The sequence below is a fragment of the Nycticebus coucang genome, chromosome 8, assembly GCF_027406575.1.
Source record: "Nycticebus coucang isolate mNycCou1 chromosome 8, mNycCou1.pri, whole genome shotgun sequence".
Taxonomy (NCBI): domain Eukaryota; kingdom Metazoa; phylum Chordata; class Mammalia; order Primates; family Lorisidae; genus Nycticebus; species Nycticebus coucang.
In genome coordinates this window covers 133,067,855-133,091,291 of record NC_069787.1, presented here as the reverse complement: position 1 = coordinate 133,091,291, position 23,437 = coordinate 133,067,855, and the positions used below count along the sequence as shown (strand labels likewise).

General features: G+C 43.5%; 1 protein-coding gene across 6 annotated transcripts in view; it reads left to right on the top strand.

Moving 5' to 3' along the window:
• Positions 1–23,437, top strand: part of GOLIM4 (golgi integral membrane protein 4) — an 89,160-nt gene that overhangs the window by 26,053 nt on the left and 39,670 nt on the right. For all 6 annotated transcript variants that reach the window (XM_053599566.1, XM_053599565.1, XM_053599564.1 and 3 more), the window contains exons 2-3: positions 21,734–21,808; positions 23,013–23,062. In XM_053599566.1, the coding sequence (XP_053455541.1) occupies positions 21,734–21,808; positions 23,013–23,062 (125 nt within the window). The remainder of the gene's footprint in view (positions 1–21,733; positions 21,809–23,012; positions 23,063–23,437) is intronic.

The following is a 23,437-nucleotide window of genomic DNA, read 5'->3' as shown; positions in this document are numbered from 1 at the left end:
TATTAATTCTTTTTTAACTTTGCTAGTTGATCACTTAAACACTTATTTTAACATTGCTTGGCACCATCAACAGGCACCAAAGGGAACTTTTCTACTGACTGCTTAATTCTTTTTTAAAAGGATATTTCCTTCTTTTTAGCTTCCACAGTATAATTCCTAACTACCACACCTACAAATTACTTGTTGAATTTTGAGTTATGTCTCACTAGATTGTACCTAATTTTCCCCTGTCCAGCTCTGTTCTGGTGTCACCTGGGTCACTCAAAAGCCAAACCCTATTGGCATGATGGAGGCTACAGGGATACAATTTTTTGTATAGTTGTGTTCACTCTGTTTTTAAAACCCGTGTTGTGAATCTTACCAAGCTGTAATATTTTTTTATTTCCAACCCCTAATCTGAGTTCCCAGAGATGGTAGCCATGATCTTCTCAACTGGACCAATGAAGTCAGCTTCTGCGTGATTTTCTTGCCGTATCACCCTTACTCCTCCCATCATAGCTCAGCGGTTTACAGAAGTTATTCATTGTAAAATATTAATCAGACGAAGTTACTTCCCATCCGTCATTGAGGGAAATGTTAACTCTTCTCTTGCTACTTGGTTGAACTGACAGCGTTCCAGCCACTTAGGCCTTTTAGCTGTTTCAGGGACATCCCAGACGCACACCTTTTTCGGGGCCTCCACACCTGCTGCTCTTATGTCTGGGATGCTCTTCTCTGAGCTCTGCTCATCACCCTTTCCTTGTCATTCAGGCTTCCGCTCAGATTTCAACAATGTAGACCTTTTCCTGAAGAGTTTACTAGTTACCTATCCCTGTTTAACAAATTATTTCAAAACTTAACAACGTCACTTCAAACAACGAACATATTATCATTGATTTCACAGTTTCCTGAAAGTCAGGAATCCAAGAGCAGGTTAGCTTGTTGGTTCTGGTCCTGGGTCTTTCCCAAGGTTGTAATTGGCAGGGGCTGGTCCTCAGGGGGGATCCACTTCCAAGCTTATCCATGAGTCTCTTTCTCACAGTCGCCCACGTACCACAGTTTCTCCCCCACATGTGTCCCTGTAGAGAATGCCCGTGTGTCTTCCCAGCACAGTCGCTGCTTCCCACTGAGCGAGGGGTCCAGGAGAGGGGGAGCCCCGCAGAGAAGCCAAAGTCTTCTACAACCTGATCTTGGTGGTGATGTCACGTCACCTGGACCGTCTGCCGTTCTGTGTGGGAGGGACGTACCCAGGGGTGTGTGTGCCAGGAGCTGGAGGTCTTCAAGGACAGTGTGGAGGAGGGTTCCTACCACATTTCTGCCATCCATGGAGATTTCATGGTTGCTTTCAAGGAGCCTGTGCATTTTTACCTCTGAACAACTTACAGAGGTCATAACAGTGCCTCTTCCTTTATGTATGTGGGAGCACCCTAAGAAAATAATAACAGTCCATCTACCCAAGTCTACCCTGTTAGCTTATATCATTTTCTTATTTGCATTTACCACTATGTGAAATTTTTGAAATGCCATTTTGTATTTCCTTGTTTATTGTGTGTCTTCTGTGCCCCCTGAGGTTATAGAGACCCTCACTACAGAAAACTGGCATTTCCTGTGCACAATTCCAGTCCTAGAGCTTGGAACCATGTGGGAAACATTGTAGACAATCCATTATTTGGTAAACGGATAAGTAGATTTCTATGTCTCTCTAGTTGGTGTACACACACACACGCACACACACGCGCGCACACACACACACATATATTTTTTAAGACAGAGTCTTAGTCACCTTCGGTAAGAGTGCTGTGGCATCATAGCTCACAGGAACCTCAAATTTTGGGGCTAAAGCAATCTTCTTGCTCTATCCCTCCAGGTAGCTGGGACTATAGGTGCCTACTATAACATCTGGCTATTTTTAGAAGCAGAATCTCAGTCTTACTCAGGCTGGTCTTGAACTCCTGAGCTCAAGCAATTCACCCACCTTGGCCTTCCAGAGCGTTGGAATTACAGGTATGAGGCACTCACTGTGCCTGGCCCTCACCTATGTTTTAACAAGTTTTCTTAATAAAATATTATTTTATTTAATTTCCTCTTGAACTTTTTGCCTCTATTCAATATATTATAGTTGGCTTTGGAGGTAGAATACCTCATGGCTCTGCCAACTTTTAGTTTTGGGTCCTTTAAGCCTCATTTAAAAAGAACTCCTATCTTTACGAAGTTGGTATGAAGCGTAAAGGGGCTTCATTAAGGGCTGGAATGTTATCTGGCACCCCGTTTCCTCCCAGTGCTGCCCCACTGGGTGGATGTGGCCTCATGCTCCTTTGCTGGTGCCTGGGGACGGGTGCCTTGGGAAGGAGCATCCATGGTACACCCCACGTTGGCGAGGACATCCTTGTTTATCTCCTTAGGTGTAGGGCTGCACCAAGAACACCAGCCTTATAGACCGTTTTCCTCCCTGAGATCTCTGGCGCAACTTGAGGGGTGACCCCAGTTGAGTTTCACTGCAGAGCCATCCTAGGAATTTGGCCCTATGGAAAATCCAGAGCTCAAAACTGGCCGTAAAATTAGACTCACCCTCTAGGTATCCCTCAGTGGCCTTAACTGCTATGCGGCACTCCACGCCCTGCCTGGAGCTGAGGACAGTGGATCTCAGCCGGAGGCATGTCAGCTTTGAAGAGCGTAAGGTCGTGGGGATCCCGTCGGGGATGCCTCAGATGCTGCAGATGCTCCAAGTTAACAAAACATGCAGAGCAAGGAATTTCTTAATTAAAGTAAATTCTACAGCCCCCATTGATTACTCCCATTTTTCCACTCCCTCACGTACTGTCTCAGGTTGCCCACCCGTGTGACTCATGCGGTATCAAATGAGTGAAGTCGGCATTCCCTTTCAGTCTTCAACCAAAATGGGTCATCTCCCGGCCTGCTGGGGCCGCTGGTCTGCCCGGGAATCTCATTTCGGTTTGGACGTCTTCCTGGCTGTGCTGCCTCACTTTTCCCCTGGGCTGGTTTCTGCCTCCCATCAGGACGGCCACCACGGCCAGCTTTTTCTCTCCAGGTTTCTCTCTAGAGAATGTTGCACTTCTGTTCACCATCACCACACCCCGAGAAGCAGGGCTAAGATTCTATTTCTCCTTGTTTAAATTCAGCTGAAATTCTTCGGGTTCCGACTGTGTACTTTATGTGGAATTAGACATTTATGCTTAACACTATTGATTAAAAGCAGGAGGCTCAGAATGGCTGTATGTCCAAAAGGGTGAAGACAGAAGGAATTTGAATGCAAATCTGCTGACTTCAAATTCATTTCTCTCTCATTTAGCACAACTGCCCTCTCCCCAGGCATGCCAAGAGGTGAGAATCACTGGTGATGTGAGCCGGAAGCCTTGGTCAGGTCCTGCTTGAGTCCATGCCCCTGGAACCCTTCCTCCCAGGCTTCGGTGACGCTGTGATCAGTACCTGGCCCCGGTGCCATTCTGTGGGTCCCCTTTGCCTTTGTAATTCCAGCCTCCGGCTTGTAGGATGGAGAAGGAGGTGGCACTTTCACCATTGACTTGGAAAGGACTTGTCTTAGAATAGATGTAGCAATTTTGGATAGAAAAACGTCTATTCTTTGAGAAGAGTTAACTAAATATCAAAGTATAGAAGTTGGGGAGTTCCTCTCTGACTTCAGTTACATCAGAGTATAAGTTTGATCTTTAATCACAAAGGTGTTCATTTAATAAGCTTTCACTTTTAAGTTAAAAAGCTATATGCCTCCTCCTCCTCTGGATGGGTTCCCCAAAATTAATTTTTTTCTCTTTTTAAAAACATTTTTAATGGAAAAGTAAGTGGTTTCCATAGGCTTAAAAACACTGGCAGTGAGTAAGTTTATTGTTAAAGCAGTAAAAATAATTCATTTGGGGTTTTATAATGCATTCTTTTAGATTGCCTTTGAATGACTCGGTATTTGCTGAGGCACAAGATTACTTTTGGGGCTCAAGCTGCAGAGTGAATCTGCAACTCAGAGATGAAGAAGCTATGTATTGTCCCAAAATTTGGAATGAGTACAGATCTGAGTTTAAATTTGGACTCTGTTATATATCTGGATGACCTTTAGTAAACTACTTAGCCACCTCCCCAGTACCTCTGCCTATTAAAATAAAGATTATACTTGATTTCTGAATATAAGTCCAATGAAAGCACCTACACTGTGCCCAGCACATTGGTGGGCATTTTGAAAATGTTAGTAATTTAATTTGTTATTAAATTACAACTTCCAAAAAAAGTTACAATTACCCTGCTAATGGTGAGTGGATGACACCATATTTCTATAAAAAAACTTGATATTTGAAAGCCAGATTACTGATTTTATGTAATAACTTGGTGAATAAAAATAGAGATTACATAAATCTCTGATGACCCCCTTTTAAGATCTCCATTAAGGAAAAGTAAATTTAGCATATTATAAGACATGATAATTTTAGCAGGTGTTTTTATTTCTCTCATGTGGTGTATTTTGGAATGCTCTTTGAAAGTCTGCCGTCTCCACCATTAATTCATTTTGCTCTGAGACTATGAACATCAAAGCAGCAAAACTCAATTAGAGGAACAGTTAGGGAATGAAATATTCTGGTGAATTTACATGCCCATGTTCAATACACAACTTCTACCTTCTCCGCCCACATAGTTCTGGTCTCCATATTCACATCAGCCCATTGAATCTGAGTTTTTATTGAAACCTCTGTGCCAGTCTTTTTCTGGAGAAAGAAAGGTAAATCAATTAAAGAAAATTATTTTTGTTTCAGGTTATATTACTGAAAATCGTTCTAAACTAGTAATCACTTTATTTCATTGGTCATTGGAACGTTGATTTTCTTCTAGTGTTGGTGATGTAGATACGCTGTGAAGATTCCAGTAAAGGTTTATAGTCCTGCAGGCAAAGCAGGGAACTAGTCTAATCAGTAGGTTTTGACCTGTCATTTCTTCTAGAAATTGAGTCTAAAATAAAACTAGCAGTTGAGTTATAGTGAAACGTGTATTAGCATAATTAACTGATATGATTAAACTTCAAAAAGTTGTTTGTGTATAAATTTGAAAAGTGGAGAACATTTTTAATAGACCAAAAAAGCATTCATAATTTCAACAGAGAGAACTGCTGTACAATTTTTGTGTTTAATCTCTATTTACAGAATCAAAAGCAAATGGGTACACAGTTCCTTGTTTTATCCAAGTTGTTCTGCTTTGTGTATTCTTATTTTCATTTTAAATTTTAGAGAAATTTTTAGAAAAAATAGGTGAATAGAAATAAAACTTCCCTTTATAGACTAACAACGAAAAAAAGCAAATCCTGTTCTTAACTTCACCAACATTATAGTATTTTATGTAGAATGCAGCAAAAACAAAGAACAGAATTTATTTTGTTTTGTTTCATTCAAGATTTTTCTGTTTCAGCAGATTAGGGGTCATAAATGTGTTTTGTCCCATGGATGAGTCGCATAAGGCTGAAGTCAGGGTGTTTGGTGAGCATGTCACCGGCGTAGTTAACGACGGGCCCAGTGGGTAGATTTTTACCCCCCCCCGCACACACTCCTCCCTTCTTAGTTTCAAGTGTCCGTTACAGCATTTTATGGCTACATGTACCCATAGTTTAGCTCCTAAGTGAGAACATGCAGTATTTGTTTTTCCATTGCTGAGATGCTTCGCATATGATCGTGATCCCCAGTCCATATAACTTGCTGCAGAAGACAGCATTTCATTCCTTTTTATGGCTGAGTAGTAGTTCATGGTGTGTGTGGGGGGGTCTGTGTCTGTCTGTCTGTCTGTCTGCACGCACCACATTTTTTTGCAGTTTTTTTTTTTTGGCCAGGGCCAGGTTTGAACCCACCACCCCTGTATATGGGGCTGGCACCCTATTCATTTGAGCCACAGGCGCTGCCCCACGCCACAGTTTTTAACCCATTCATCAGTTGATGGGCACTTAAGTTGATTCCCTATCTTTCCGTAAATACCCAGTCCCCAGGTTACTGGACCGAATGGTACGTCTACTTTTCGTTCTTTGAGGACTCTCCATGGTGTTTCCCATCGATGTTGTGCTAGTTTACGTTTAGAAGAACAGAGCATTTTAAAACATTTTTTAACCTGCAGGAAGTTGCTGTGTAAACAATAAGTCACATTATCTGTTTTCAGAATTCAAAACAAAAACGTGCTCTGAAAAATTAAATCATTCAGAAGCCGAATTTTAAGAGATTTGTTTTCTCCACTTTATTTTCATATTAAGAATGTTGAGTGAGCAGTTTTTATCATGGTAAGTTTTTGTTGGTTTCTTTCGTTTATTTTCATCCCGGTGAGGAATACAAGCCCGCAGACGGATGCATCCCTCAAGTGTCAATATTTGTTTTACCCTACCTAGAGTAATTTCTAATTGTTAACCTTGTAAGGAAAATCCTGTGAAAGTTACTTTCATTCTATAATGTAGTATTATCAGATATATATGGTCATATCTTATACATTTATTTAAATTCAGAATGAGAAATCAACCTCGTACCATTTTTGATTTCTTAATTCTAAAGTTAAAGAACTGCAAAATTATTTTTGTAGATTCCTCGTAAAACATGAGGCAAGAAAAATATGAACATGCTCCTGTTAGATTTCCTCAGTGTTCTTTCTGATATATGAAACTGGGAAAGAAAAGATGAACACAAAATAAATATGTATATTTTCATATCAGGAGTGTAGAATTTTCCTTTTTTGCCTTACAGGAATTTTTTTCTGAGTCTTGGCCTTATTTTTATTTCTCTCGTGTCCGTTCTGGGTTTCTCTGCTGTGTTCAGTATGGGATGGTTTGCTGAGTTTTGTCATTACTCCGGCAGCTACTTTAAATCAGAGGGGTTTTTGCTGGGTTTTGATTCTTTTTACATTATGTGTGTGTTAGTGTATTTGGTCACCTTCTGTTTTTGTCTTCCTGTATCTACTGCTAATTATTATTCAATTAGGAGATAAAGGAACACATAATTAAAGTGCATTCCTAGGTTTATTGCTTTGGATCAAGGGCTAGAATTCTTAACTCATAAACATGTGGTATTGAAGGGATGAGTTACTTGTAAGTATGGTAATTTTTATCGTGTCCTTGAATAATTGATAACTTAGCCATTAAATTACCGTCATTAAAAGTAGTCTTTCTGTGAAACCAGGGTATGGTGCCCCATGATCACATTAATGTACACAGCTATGATTTAATTAAAAAAAAAAGTAGTCTTTAAAAGTAGGTCCTTTAAAATGTTAAACAGAAAATTTACCTAGTATGCTCTCAAGATTCTAAGCAAAGATGAAACACCCAAGCACGAATAGCAACTAGAATGTGTTGTTTCTCTTACTTTTCTCTATCTGTGCAACTTTCTTTGGGGAAGGACTACATTGTATAGAGGATTTGAAGGTAAATTTGAAGATAATAGTCTGTTTCTTTCTCACAGTTTTTTTGAATGACTTACAAAATTACCATATTAAGTGGATTTCTTTTCTTAGGAGGTAACTCTTCAGAAATGCAGAACAACAAAGCAAGACCATACCCAATCACCAAAAAAGCTTAATTCTTCTTAAGCTGATGCATTTTTAAGCACTGTACATGTAAGATGAGCTAATGGCTAAAGAAGGGTCCCTGTATCTTTTAATGGGGAGATGGAAGTAATTTCTAATTAGCACTTCACTTGTTCACCCACAAATTGCATGTGAATTGGGTATAAAAGCCCTTTGTATATAAACTGTAAAGGACTATAAAAGCGTAGTTTATTATGATTGCTACCAAAGTTGATTTTAGAGAACACTTTTTTCCTGAATGTATGAACACTCCTCTGCAGATATATTTCACTTCTTAGTTACAGATTTACCTACAAGGTGATAAAGAATAGAACCAGGATCTTTAGTGGAAAAACTGGTTTTCCCTAAGAAATTCTGATTTACAGTTTGTCGGTGAAAAAGTAACATCAAATAAAGGGAAAATGTCTAGTATGTTAATGGGTCTTATGTTAAAGGCTATAGCTATACATAGTTTTACTGTCGTTGCTTGAAAAGGAACGTGTGGTATGATGACATCAGCCACTCATGTTCAAGTTACTGTGGCTATTGAATTAGTGGACTCTGGACCTAGTGGGGTTATTCTGGGCCTGAACTTCCTGTTTGCACCTAGCTCCAAATTACTTGCAGCTGTCAAAATAATTTTTTTTTTTGAGACAGAGTCTCACTTTGTCGCACAGAGTAGAGTGCGGTGATATCACAGCTCACAGCAACCTCCAGCTCCTGGGCTTAGGCGATTCTCCTGCCTCAGCCTCCAGAGTAGCTGGGACTACAGGCGCCCTCCACAACACCCGGCTATTTTTTTGTTGCAGTTTGGCCAGGGCTGAGTTTGAACCCACCACCCTTGGTATATGGGGCTGGCGCCCAACCCAGTGAGTCACAGGCACCGCCCTTTCATAATAATTTTAATCATTTTCAGATACTTTGCAGGAAAACAAAAAGGTATTAACCCCCACACACACACCACAAAGATACCGTCCCTCCTCTTCTTTTACCCATTTGTATCCCCACTGAGTGGATCCTGTCCAGGCGGGGCAGTATTCTTTCCACACATCGTTATTCTCTAAGATGTTAAATGCTTATCCAGGTCTTTCCCAAGTCTGATTCCATGTCCTTGCCTGCTAAAAGCGGATTAGAGGACTGGAGAATGTTGGAGTAGGAAGAGGCCTTCAAAACCAGTGGATAAACTCGTTTATTTTACTGATAATGAAACACAAGGCATCAAAGACTTTTCAGATTAAAAATTAAACCCAATCTCCAGGCTTCCAGCCTTTGACCTGTTGCCTGCAGAGACGTGTGCCCGAGCTCTGTCACCCCACGGAGGGACGTTTGCCAGCAGGATTCTCACCTCCGTGTCCAGGCTGCCCACCAGATACACTTGGTTATTTCCCAGTGTGGGGAAGGCTTATGACAGGAAGGGCAAATGGAAACTCAGGTGAGACAGAGAGGACTGAGCAAGCTGCTCCTTAGACCCATCTGCAGGCACGGCGTCAGGTCCTCACGCTGCACCTGTTACTAGCGTTCGTTCAGTGTCAGCACAGGATAATATGTTTGCATTTGTCACAGTTAAACACACAGAAAAGGAGAATTCCACAGTGGGACACCTTAAGTACAGAGTCTCAGTATATACACAATCGCTTCCACGTTATTGAAAATCATAGGTGACAGATACTAGAAATGGTCTCCTTTGGTCAAGAGCCATTTAAAAAAAAAAAAAATTAGAGCCTTCCCCAACATTCTTCTAAACTGACTTTCTTCTCTTATTTCATTTTAAGTCATTAAGAGTATTCAAAACCAATTTGGAATGAATTATGTATTGCCAAGGCCACTCTCTCCTTTACTGTAAAAAAGCATATTTAGAGTCATAAGTTTTAGCATTGGAAGGGCCTTGGCACTTAATTCTTTGATTACTTCTTCTTCTTCGTTTTTTTTTTTTGAGGGTGTAGATAGGTGATATTTTGAACTGGTCAGCATCACCATTCTCAGGCCCGTGTTAGGTCCCCAGCGTACTTAAAAGTTCTCGTTAAACTATCTGTTGGTACCATTGGTTTCTGTCTGTTCTTCTGTCTCTGTTTTTTACTCTTTCCTCCCTTCTGGGATAATCTATCTCAGTCCTATTTGATTATTTTCAGTAGATCTAACCTGAGTTTTAACTGTAAAATGGAATCGAAAAGAAAACCCAGAAGTCTACTTAGAATGCGGATATAGATCATCACGTATTTTTTATTTCTTTCTTTTAGCATCCAGTCATGGAACTCCCCACAGGTCTGGACTGTTGCTTGATCACAGTGGCTCTTTAAGAAGAGCCTCATGTGCTCAGATAAACAATGTGCATAGATTCTCCACCTTCCACGTGGAAACTTTAGAGGTTGTTAGTGGTGTTAAGTTAGATGTGTCAAATTTAAAGTTCTTATAACTGGACTTTTAAAAATCTGTCTTGACGTGCAACCATTAACATTGTTTGTATGTCAAGTTTATGAAATAATTGATAGGAAGAGTAGACCGTTCCTAGCATGTGTATGCCTTGGATCCAATCATTTGTGTGATTCAGCTATTTGACGGACATTCAGCGGGTACCCATATTGGTGCAGTTTGCACAGATAAAGACGCCAACTTTCTCGTCATTAATCCCGTCATGCGGCAGCAATGACAGATCTGTGCATAGTTTATTCAAGGCTAGAGATAGGCCTAGGGTCCTATGGAAGGACGGAGGACGAGGGACATCCAAACTGCTGGTAGGCCTTTGGGGATTATGGTGAGGGCCGTGCTGATTTCACCTTTGCTGGCTCAGATGATTTTATTTGCACAATGCAGGCCAGTGTAATGCAGGTATCTTAAGGTCTCCTCACCAGAAGCAGCTTTCACAAATCGCCCAGAAGTCACAACATCAGCAATAGTCTCCTGTGATCCCCTAGACCTCACAGTGCCTGATAAATACTGTGTCTTAAAGGATGACCTTGGAGAGGCCCACCCAGTGATCTCAGCCTTCTACTCGTATCCATGCCGGGCAAGGATAAGTGATTAAAATGCGCCTCCACCCCACATTTGGAAGTCCCAATATGTCTGTGCAGAAGATGTGATTCACTCAGAGTCAGGTGTGTTTTTAACATCCAGAAAATAATTCATTTTTCTGTAGTAAATAGGAGGACAGAATTATACAGGTGGTACATGGGAAACCTCTGCATACCTCCCTTTTGGTTTTGCTGTGAACTTAAAAGTGCCCTAAAAGAAAATGAAGTCTTAAAAAAATTATACTTACCAAAAGTGAACAGAGAAGGCAGAATGTCACTGAGAATTCCAGTCCAACTGGAGAGGCCGGTTTCAGGCATCTGGAGTGACTGTCTCCCCTCCACCCCACCCTGGCTTTGTCCCCACTGTCTCTAAATAACATCTTTTTAAGTTTCTGCAGTGGTAAATGTAAGTTGTTAAGCAGTTTGGTTGTGGAGGAAAGTAAAATGCCAGGAAGGCTCCGGGCTGTGGTGAGCAGGCAGGCCTGTATTTCAGAGGGTCCTCGGGGCAGGGCTCCGGACGTGGAATTGGGGTGCAAGTGGGCCTTCCCTCCAGCTGCCTGGTTACTCTTCACGTCCCCGTTAACAACGTCCAGAGTGGCACATGGGACGCTGTCCCCGCCCCCCCCCCCCGGCACCTGAGCCATATCTCCCTCAGCAGCTGAGCCAGACACATCAGCGCCATCCTAGACCCATTTCTGTTTCCATCCTCGGATCCATTTTTTCCGTCCTCCCTCCCTTTTCGTAACGTACTTCACATCAGTCGCTGGGGCCTTTCCTCTTATTTCCTGAATGTATTTTGCACCTGTGCATTCTTCGCACTGTGTGATAACACGTGTACTTGAAGGTAAGATGAGGTCCTTTCGCCCTGCAAAATTACCCCTTGGGAAAGAGGTAGTTTCGAACTGGAGTCTGTGCAGAACATTTGCTGTTCCCGGGTGCTGTCCCGGCTGCTCTATTTCAGACAGCAGAGCATTTGTGAAGGAGGCACCGTGGCCCCAAATGACCTTGTTTGATGTGGTTAGATATTACGGACGGCACCTGACAAAATCTCAATCTCTCTCTCTTTTTTTGAAGGCTGTAAGTGATGTTTAAAATAGTGTAGGTATTTCAGGAATGTGTCCTCATAATTGCAAATATAAAATGTCTTTGTAAACAAGCCTTTTCACATAAAAAGAAGTAAAATACAAGAATAAAGAACAATAAATCTCCAATATATTCAGAAATTAGAGATATAGAACGCATGTATATTTACCTATAGGATAAATAGAAACCGCAACCATCCTAATTTTTACTACATCATACTGATGGCTTAGGACAGGCTGCCCAGTGGTGGAGCACCCCTCCCCCAAAGTGGGTGTGCTGGGAACTGGCAAGGGGACTAACAAGGCTGATTGGACTCATGTGAAGAGTTTGAATCAAATTGTTTTTGGGAAGGGAAAGTATACTTGTAGAAAGTGACATCTAAATATGTTTTGTATTTTACTATTAATTTCATTTATGTAGCTAAAGATAACAAACACCATGTTATTGCATAAACAGGTAGCTGCTTCATACAATCTAAATTCTTGTAAAACTAAATTTGAGTTATATGTTCACAAAAGTATATGAATTATAAATAGCTCGATGAATTTATACGAAACACTGAAGGCCAAGAATCAGAGCGTTTCCTACACCTTGTAACGCTCCCTTTTTCTCTCTTCTAGCCAGTACCTGATCACTCCACATGCCCAGTGTAAACCACGCCCTGTCTCTGTCACCAGAGAAAAGACAGTCTCACTCCGTCACCTGGGTAGAGTGCTGTGGCATGATAGGTTATAGCAACTTCAAACTCGTGGGCTCCAATGATCCTCCTGTCTCGGCCTCCCAAGTAGCTGGAACTTCAGATGCCCTCCCCCACACCCAGTTAGTTTTTCTTATTTTAATGGAAACTGGGTCTCGCTCTTGCTCAGGCTGGTTTTGAACTCCTAAGCTCAAGTGATACACCTGCCCCAGCCTCCCAGAGTGCTGGGATTACAAGAGTGAGCCATCGTGCTCAGCCTGTTTTTGAACTTTTTATAAATAGAATCAGTAAGTATGTACCGTTGGCTGTCTGGGGTCTTTCCTTCACATTATGTTTGTGGAATTCCTCTGTGAGTACTAATTACCTCCTGTTTTACTGTTTATTGTGTTTGCTTTGTGTCATCTCCACCCCTCTGCCAGAAGGTAAGCTTCCCAAAGGCATATATATATTTTTTTGGGGGGGCGAGGGGGGGAGACTATATTGTGAGTTAAATAGTAAAAAATTACTATTTAACTCACAATATAGTCCCCAATATTAGAATGATGGCTGATGTATAGTAGATGCTTCATAAATACTTGCTCGATTTATTTGGATGAAATATTCTGGATATGAAAGATAGGAACCTCCAGGGACTGTCTGTCTTCACGAGTCAGATTGTTGTGGAACCTTTGCCAGCATGGGCTATGTATTCTCACACTTTGAAATGAAACCTGGAATGGGGAGTTTGGATGAAGGTGGCTGCCCGTGTCCTGCTTCAGTGGTTTGGAAGGACAAGCCAAGCAGCATGCAGGCTCGTCCTGAGCTGGGCGAGGGTACTCTCCACAATACAATTAACAACCTTGTAGGGGTTGATACTTGAGTGCTGAGTTTCAGGTCGTTCCCTGTTTGCCAGCATTCCTAGAAGTGTCCGTAGAGGCAAATTCTCATGAAAAAATCAGACAATTTACGAAAATTAGATGTCTTTTATCTTTGGTTCACGCATATCAATTTTGAAAAATGTATGCATCATGTATAGTTCCATTATAAGTAAAAGCAACGTGCTTTTGTATACTCAACCCATCTTAACAGCATTCTTAATACGTTCTTACATCAATTTTGCAGGACCTGGAACAGTCTTTTCTCCTCTTCTCCCTCACTCCTCTTTTTCTCTTGTGCATTATTTCCTGAAATGCTATGATGCTGTACAGATGAACTCTAAGTGCTAGATAAGAAAAATGTTACTGTATAGGGCCTATTTATATACATCCAATTTTAGAATGACTTTTGCTTCTACTAAGTTTCCAATGTACAGAGCGTGCAAAAAAAAAAATCATGCATGTTTAAAGAAAGGAAAAAGATTGTAATAATATATACCAATAACAAAAGATGAATACAAGTCTCCTTGAGCACCTCGTAAAATCACAGAAGTCGAATGTGACTTGAATATTAGAAATTCAATACAGTTTTCACCTTAAGATGAGTGTACGTTTTTTGGCGCTGTGTATGTTACGTGTACACGTATCTGTGTCTTTGTGAATGTGATGTTTGCTTGTAGAGCGCAGCATTTTCATGGGACAGGAGGATGTTTTCTCTCTCAGCTCTCAAAGGGATTCTGTTTAAAAATCTGCCAGCTCCTCAGTGGATTGCCTGGTCCCAGCCTGCCCAGCCGTTGGCGATCTCTAATTGTCTTCTGTTCTTCCTGTGTTAGCCTCTTCGCGCAGCCTGAATTGATGGTAAACTTTGTCATGAGAGTAACTTCTGCACTCTGGTGTTTCTGAGGTGCCTCCAGCACTGCTGGCCTGTGATGTCTCAGCTCTGAGCGCCTAGGAGAAGGGTCCTTTCCAGAGGAATGAACAGATTCCATCTAATAACAGAAAAGCTTGTTAGCTCACCAGTTGAAAGAATGCCAAAAAGCAGAGTCGTGTGAAGAGATACAGCTAAGGTCAGGTAATGCAGTGCTTGTCTGCAAAAGCCACCTTTCAGTTAGTGCTGTGAAGAAAAGCCGGGGTCTAAGTTTTATCCAAAATACAAGAGCAGCCGTGCAGCAGTTCCAACCGCGGTTAACACTGCACTCAAACTACAAACTGAGGGCATTAGCAAACTTAAAATAGACACTTGCGTGAACTATTATGGGAACTTTATTGTACAGAAAAAGAAAACCACTGCAGTTGCCAGGTGGTGAAATCTAACCAAACTATTCTTTTTCTCTCAGGGTTCTGAAGGCATCCCAGTTTCAGGGCTATGATTTAACTAATGCACCAACAGATCAACTTGATTCTAGTCTCTGTTCTGTGCCTGTCAGTTCTCTGGGAAGTGCGGGTACTAGGGAGCCAACAGCAGTGGAAATTCACTTGAGCTGGGGCGCAGAGGGCGGCAAGCAGAGGAAGAGGAGCCTGATGCGTCTCCCCAGCCTTCCTTCCCTGGACCAGTGCTGCTGAAAATGACTAGACATCAGGACCCAGGGCCTGGGGTCCACACGAGGACAAGGAGACAGCCTGTCCCCACCTTCAAGGCACGGGGTTGCGCCTCCGTTCCCTCACTCCTCACCACGTGGAGGGCCTGCTGTTCGGTGTACCAGGGGTCAAGAGTGCAAGAAAGTCAATCAGAAATTCGTGCCCTAATTGAACTTCTATTGGAGGAGGATAGACAGGCAGTAAATAAATAAAAAATATAGTGGAGCGTGCTAAGCACTAAAGAGAAAACAAAAGTTGGAAGGTGACGGAGTGTTGAGGGCGGGCAGCGGTTGCAGTTTTAGGCAGGTGGTCATGGGTGAGAAGGCAGCATTGTTAGTAAAGATCTGAAAGAAGTGAGAATCTTGTGATCCAGATTCCTGGAGGGGAACAGTGGGGACCTGCGGGGGAGGAGGAGGCCGTGCCAGGTTCTGATAACAAAGCAGACCCATTATGTTCCGCAAGGAGGCCTCCAGCCGGGGCAGGATGAGCAGAGGGGCAAGGCCTTCTGAGGCGCTGGAGGTCACTCCAAGAGAACACAGGTGACAGGAAACTGTGGGGAGGGTTTGCCCCAATCCTGGGGCTTGAATATGTAGGGAAAGGTGAATTGATAATTAAATTCTGCCATAAGTTGTGAAGCAGATGGGAAGGATTGAATTATACTAAAGACATGACACTGGAATTGAGTGAAAAGTAAAAGCTGGACTTAATGAAGCCAAGTTGTGAAGGTGGGCTCAGACCTCGGAGGGGACATTGTCAAGAGAGATGGGCAGAGGCAGCAAAGGCCATGCCCTGTGCCCACCGGAGACCATGTCCAGGGATGCCCTCCCGTGCTCATGGTTGCACTGTGAGCCTCCGCAGCAGCAGCCGTCCGCCTCCCTTGCTCTTTCCTTGTTTGATGTGGGCTGCTTTCGAAGTAGACCTTCCTCAGACTTCTTATGAGGTAAAATTATTGAAGAGGGAAGGAAAAATGTACCTGTGGTGTTGCCTTTGCGTTCAATTACCAGCTGACCTCCACCTCCTTCTGCTGATTGAACAAATATTGTCGTAAAATTGTATTAAATATGTATGATTTTCGGCCTAAAATATTCTCAAAGGCATCGTCTTCTGCGAACCCAATTGATTTTATTTTTTGTCATCTCTCTTGCTATCCTCTGTAAAAATCTTCATCCACAACTCTTATAAGCATAGATTGGTTCATTTAAAATTTTTATCATGTATCAAGTGATAGAAGTCCTTCTACATGTTAATAGTTTCACAGGGTGAGTTCTGGGACTTTCATACTAACCCTTTTTGTTTGTTTTTTAAGGATGAAATATTATAGGCAGAACCCAAAGCAACATTTCACGGGCTTTTCTTCTACCAAAGAAACATTACCCTCTTTCTGCTTATGGCGCTGAAACACTCCGTGCTGTTTTCTGCCTGATTTTAGAGTGTTGTTTTTTGATTCTGAATTGGAGCAGTTTGCCCTGAAATGACATAGGTGTGCATTCTGCCTGTAGTTAATTTTTCTGGTGACTTGCAGATGGAAGTTAGAGTTAAAATGGAAGATTGCTTAAGAAGCTGGTATGTTATGAAAACCCCAAGCATTTTTTAAGAGAAAATAGTGTCTCTTTTCCTTTCATGATTGGATGGAAAATACTAAACTCCTTTTAAGTAAGCATCAGAGGATGTGAGTGTAATGGATGTTCATCTTTCTCTCATGAGTTCTTATGATTCGGATCTTATCTCCGTTGCAGCATTCTTCTGTGTTTAAGATCTTGAGTGCTGGGACAGACCCATTATTTTTCTGTTTATTTTTCCTTCCACTTGTTTGATGCTGTGAAGATATTCATTCTGTACCTTTTTGTTGCAGAGATTCTAGTTCATCTCAACTGATGTCCTTGACTTGAGAATATAAATAGACAAATAGAGACAGGTGACAAGGATTGATTAGCAGTCCTCCTGCTAAGTGAAGCAGTAAACCTATCGAGATAAATCACTAGCTCCAAAGCGCAGAGAATGCATGATCATGGAAATAAGGGGAGTGTGTGTATGTGTGCACTTTGTGGTGAGATTTTCTAGAAGAGCTACAAGGACACAAAGATTCTATCTGGGCTGTTTTACTCTCCTTCAACTTTTATTGCTTTTTTTAAAAAAGCTTGTGTTTTTTTTTTTTTTTTGTAGAGACAGAGTCTCACTTTATGGCCCTCGGGTAGAATGCCGTGGCCTCACACAGCTCACAGCAACCTCCAACTCCTGGGCTTAAGCCATTCTCTTGCCTCAGCCTCCCGAGTAGCTGGGACTACAGGCGCCCGCCACAATGCCCGGCTATTTTTGGTTGCAGTTTGGCCGGGGCTGGCTTTGAACCCGCCACCCTCGGTATATGGGGCTGGCGCCCTACCGAGTGAGCCACAGGCGCCGCCCAAGCTTGTGGGTTTTAATAATTTAATTTGCTTTCTCTTCCAAGAAGGTTGGAAGATTATTTGCTTTCTCTTCCAAGGAGGATTTTTTTTAAGCAAAAGAAACCTGAGATCAGTAGTATGACCTTTTGAAGTCAATATGTGTGTGTGCATGTCTGCGTATGTATATGACTTTGTTATTATTAGGCTTTAATTATAGGATGGGAAAAACTCATAAGAGATCACCAGATTCCTTCTCTGACACTTATAAGCCATCACAGACAGGTAGAAAAATATTTTTAGCATTTTAGTAGCATTTCTTGTTATACCAGGCAGTATATTACCTCATTGAACTCTGACGTTCACCCGGGGAGACAGGCGTGTTAATGTGCCCATGTGCTAGCCAAGGATGCTGAAGTTCAAGCAGCTCAGCTCACCGTGTGGGGAAGGAGTGGGGCTTGGCCAGGGCACGGCTCTGCTCCCAGCCGTCACATGGCCATTCGTCTCTCTCCTTCGCTTTCTCCCTGTTTTTCCCGGAACTCTCAGTTCCAAGGGCTACTTTTCACTCTCATCTCCCTTTCTCTAGTGTGGTTTCTTCACTCTGAAAAAGGCTCCTCTTCTAGTTACCCCTTTTTTTTCCTGCACCTGATGGGGAGCGGCACTTACCCACCTGCCCACCTTCCGTCTCAGGGGCCCCCTGTGCTGCTGTCCAGGCCGTCTCTGAGCCCCTGAGTTTGTCAGGACCCGGAGCTGCTGCTGGCCGGTTCTGCGTGAGGCGGTAGTGACAGAACGCTTACGGCCTGGTTTCTACGTGCGTCCTCTGTTCCTACTCTACTTGCAAAAGCACATGCCTTACAGTTTGCTCTTGGATATGTCTTAGATTGCCCAAGACCTTTGAATTCTGACCATAACTTACAAACATGTTTGCCTTTGTGTGGACGTTTGATAGGATTTATTCAGGTTGTTTATGAAAGTTTATGACTGGTTATGTTAGGGTCTCCAGGATCTTGAGATACACTGCCATTAATTTGTTAAATATGTAAATTCCCACTGAGCGTGAAACTATCAAAGACAGTTGTAGGACTCAGTGTGCTAAGTGGGCACTGGAGACCAGCTTTGGCACGTTGCCTCCCTGAGTCCCAGAGAAGAGAAGGGAGGGAGGACCGTCTGCCCCTTCCAGTCCCTCTCACCATATCTCTGTGCTCTCTGTGGCTTATAGATCCTCCCCTCCCCTCGCCTCCCCTCCCCTCTCTGTGGCTTATAGATCCTCCCCTCCCCTCTCTGTGGCTTATAGATCCTCCCCTCCCCTCCCCTCTCTGTGGCTTATAGATCCTCCCCTCCCCTCCCCTCTCTGTGGCTTATAGATCCTTCCCTCCCATCCCCTCCCCTCCCCTCTCTGTGGCTTATAGATCCTTCCCTTCCCTTCCCTCCCCTCCCCTCTCTGTGGCTTATAGATCCTTCCCTCCCCTCCCCTCCCCTCCCCTGTCTGTGGCTTATAGATCCTTCCCTCCCCTCCCCTCTCTGTGGCTTATAGATCCTTCCCTCCCCTCCCCTCCCCTCCCCTCTCTGTGGCTTATAGATCCTCCCCTCCCCTCCCCTCCCCTCTCTGTGGCTTATAGATCCTCCCCTCCCCTCCCCTCTCCTCCCCTCCCCTCCCCTCCCCTCTCTGTGGCTTATAGATCCTCCCCTCCCCTCCCCTCTCTGTGGCTTATAGATCCTCCCCTCCCCTCCCCTTTCTGTGGCTTATAGATCCTCCCCTCCCCTCCCCTCCCCTCCCCTCCCCTCCCCTGTCTGTGGCTTATAGATCCTTCCCTCCCCTCCCCTCCCCTCCCCTCTCCTTCCTTCTCTCTCACAGAGTTTCACTCTGCGCCCCCTAGTTATTATTTTTTTTATTGTTAGTAGAGACAGGGTCTCACTGTTGCTCAGGCTGGTCTTGAACTCCTGAGCTCCAGTGATCTACCTGCCTCAGCCTCCCAGATGGCTGGGATTGCAGGCATGAGTCAGCACACCTGGCTGACCCTCCGCTTTCTTACTGAAGATGAAATCACGCAGTTGAGTCTCTGCTTCCTTTCTAAGCCAAAGGTCATTATTACCCGATTACCTGGTACCATGTAACACTGAGTTTGCGAAAGTGAGTTAACAGTGATTGCTGCTGTATGTCATTAAGTAACAAAGAATTTCAGAGTTGTAATTTGTAAATTCAGTTTTTCTCCTCTATCCACGACCTTCCACAGTCATGTTTAATATTTAAGTCTCCGACGTGAACAGAGTGGGCGGTGAGCAGTTGCCCTCACAGATGGGTTTTTTAACTTTGTTATTGTGGGTGTGGCCAGGCTGTAATTGTTCCCTAATGGCCCTGACGTCCTTCCAGGAGCCGCCTAGGCTGGGGACTTGGCTGCTGCAGCTCCAGCTCACCACAGCGGGAGCTGGGCAGCTTTGCCTGTTCGTTTCCTTAAAGTGATGTGTACTGGCTGAAATCCAGCCTGTAATCTTCTTGATGAGTGCGCCCAGATTCCCTTTAACTGGTGTTTATGCCCCTGTGACTTTCTGCCCTGCCCATGGGAACTTGGGCCTGTGGATTGGGTTGGAGGAGAGTTCTCCCTTCCTGCTGGGAAGTGCCTGTGTCTCCACAGCTTCCTGCTCCTGCTTCTGTGGTTCCAGGGTCCCACGTAGCACCTCTTTCCCTGTCATCTCCCCTACCTCCCCAACCTTCCTGACTCTGCGAGTGCACAGTCCTGGGGTGGCTGGGTGGGTCCACGCTTCCCCTCCTCACTCCAAACATCATCCAAGGCAGGCCTGCGAGTACCAGTCCAAGTGATCCAGCAGACCCTGGTCTCAGGAGGCTTCTAGACGTTGTTTGAGGGACTTGAGATGTTTGCAGAAGTCATTTCTCCACCATTGATGTGCCCCCCTGGCTTTGTAGTCTAGTTCCACACTCCTGTCAGTTTATATAGTTAAAGAGGCAAGAAATGTGGCGTTGCAGAGAATTCCTTTGTAATAACAGTGCAGGGGGAACGGATCATCAGATGAGTAGGAAAGGAACCCCGTGGAGAAAGGGAACTGGCAGGATTATTACAACTCCTGGCCGAGGCGGAGGGGAAAGATGGGACTGGGGGTAGATGACACACACCAGCTGGGGTGGTCACAGGAGTCCTGGGAGAGGTTGTAGACAGAGCTGGGCATAGAGGCGGGTTTGCCATAGCAGTAGCAGTAGATGGAGCTCTGGGAACGGGTGGTAAGATGAGGGGTGCAGAGGGCAGGACGGTGCAGGGTCCAGGAGACCACGGCCATGGAAGGAGGATGAGAGCAGCCGCTGGTAACTCAGCTGTAACAACAGGGAGCATGCAGGAGAAGCAGGGAATGCCTGCAGCAGCGAGGGGTTTCACAGGGACGATACTGACTTTGACAGTCGCTGGCTGTGCGGGGGCAGCACTGTGCATGGTATTTGGTCAGCCCGTGACTGATGATGGAGTTGTAGGTGGTCACGGGGAGCTTGGCACCGGTGAAGAACTCAGCTGCATGTTTGGGTCAGCTTGCCCAGGAATGGGATCAGACACACAGCCAAGTGCTGAATGCACAGGACTCAGTGGGGACATCAAAACGTAATTCATTCTCTTCCTCACTTGGTATTCAGACCACTCTGACCGACAGAGTTTTCTGTTCCTGGATAAAATAGAAGACAAACTTAGTTGCTTCTCTGTTTTATCTGATTAAAAAAAAAAAAAAAAGACAGTAACCACATAGCTGCGTTCAGGGATCCTCTCATCTTGTCAGGTCCACTGTAAGGACACGCATTTTATTCAGTTCAAGGTGAGGCTCCCCCCGTCCCAGCCCCTGCTCATTGCAGATGTGGGGCCTGCAGTGGCAAAGGGAGTTATGCCCGGCCCTTCATCCTGCCCCCAGGGCACCTGCTCTTCTCCCTGCTCACCAGGCAGCTCTGGCTGCTTCAGAGCAGACTGGGGGAGGGAGGATGGAGGGGAGGGAGGACTCACAGAACTGGTGGTGTTCTGCCTTTTTTCCTCTTCTGGCCATGGCAGGTGGTGAGCCTGATTTGTCCTGTAGACACTGTCTAGTTCTTTGGAGGGTCCCACCCTCCTCCGCCCTGTGTGTCTCTGGCCCAGTTTCCTTCCCTTGGGAGGAGGAAGGAGATTGCACTTCTCCTCTTCATCCCAGTCCCCTCCCCATGCACAATCCATGTCAACTTTGTGTGTTTATGGGGTATTTGGGCAGAAATACTCTTCTATTGCCTAAGGTGAAACTAGAATTGAAGGGGTAGATGTGGGGTTAAGTGTTGCGGACGGTGGTGAAAGTCCTCAGCATGAACAAGGCTGCCCAGGAAGAGACAAAAAAAACCTCCCAGAGACACTCGCATTTCAGCAGCAAGAGAAGGAAAAGGAGCCGGCGGGGAAGGTGGACCCCTCAATCCCTCATTCTGAGTCATCCCGGAATCAGGCCAGTTAGCAAGTCTCCTCTTTACCTGCCATGGGGGAACTTGCAAAGATATTCTTATTTTAATTATGTAAAGACCCTACACTCTTTTCTTCCTGTTTTGAAAACTGATGTTCATTTTGCTTTAGAGTTTCTAACAACAAGTTTTAATTCTTTCTTTTCCAGTTGTGTATGAACACAGATCAAGATTAGAGAAATCCTTACAAAAAGAAAGACTCGAACACAAGAAAGCCAAGGAAGGTAAATCAATGAGATTTGTTTCCTGTGCTTTTCCCACATTCTTTGACGTATTATGTCTTGGCTTTACTATTTTATTTTTTTTTTTTTGTTAACATACTTCTCAAATCAACCCAAATTCAGTATTGCGGTAGACAGAGAAAATGTCACATGTATTTTCCAGAATATGACCAATTTTATGTATACACACACTTTTAATATAACAAATTAATCCCATTGTCTAGTATCTTTTAAGTTATGCACCTGTTTTTATCTTGTGGAAGTTTCCATTGGCATAGCTGATGGTTCAGCTAGAAAATTAACACTTAAAGTGTGTATTAGGCAATGCTGTTCATTTTTATAAGAAATTTTCTGTCAAGCACAGACCTTACAGCTCTCATGATTTTAAGTTATCTGCATTTTTCTCTGAGAGCATCTCATTCTGTTGCCCCCACTAGAGTACAGTGGTGTCGGCCCAGCTCATAGCAGCCTCCCACCTTGGCTTCCCAGCGTGCTGGGATTACCAGTGTGAGCCACCACACACAGTCTCTAGTGATCTGCATTCTAATATTTATTTATTTGTTCATGGTTTATGATAAATCTTAAAACAGAAGTTGTTCTGTCTGCTCAACCTGCTGGGGCAGGCGTGGAGCAGAGGAGGGCAGTGGTGGTGAGGATGATGCTATACTGACCCACGGATGGAGCCCTGGTGAAGAACAGAAGTGTAACATCATTAAAGTGCTTTGCTAGGATTTGGGCTTTTCTTGTCTTCAGATGCAGAGTGATTTTACAGAGCCATCTAGTGGATAATGAAGTTCTCAGAGCTTTGCTGGTAGCTTGGACCCCCAATGCCTTTTTCCAAGTCCTGAATGATTTTCTTGTGCCCTCTGGTGGACAGCAGTAAATCGTCCTCCTCTTCAGATGAGCTTCCCCCCTTCAATTTCAAGGAGAGTCAATCTCAGAGAAATTCGAAATGCACTTTTAATAAATTGGCTATAATATGGATTTTTTGATGTTAAGATTTGCCGCTTTAACGTAAAGAGGAAATTATATTTTTCCAACTCTTCTAAAGCATTAAGAGCCAAAATAAAGTATATAAATAACCAAATAGATTTTTTTAAAACTAAAACATTTTCGAAAGCCTGAGTATAATTTACCTTTATTCCTTTAGATGTTTTTAAATTCTGTAATAAATTAACTGTATTCTGTTTTCTCCATTTTCCCCTAGATTTTCTCGTTTATAAGTTAGAAGCGCAAGAAACGCTAAATAAAGGAAGGGTAAGGGTTTTCTGTTTGCTTGTGTTTTGTTTTTTTCTTAATTCATTTTCATGAAACTTGAAGGAAAGGGAAATGGAGTTGCAAAAGTTTCTACTCTGTTGATCACTAGGATTATAGAACTGAAAGATTTATTTCTTTTTTTTTTTACTGCCAAAAATTCTAGAGGGATGACTTTAAACATTGTTCTTCTAAAACCTGCCTTTACTTATGTTATTGATGATAGTGACCAATTAGAATTAACCCTAATATTCAACAGTAAAGAGAGGATTGTCGTATTCATTTATTTTCTTGTAGTCTTTTCTTTCTGTGGAATGTAAGGTTCATTTGGTTTGCCTTTGGTTGTATAACATATAACCCAGGACCTAGCCTTGAGTC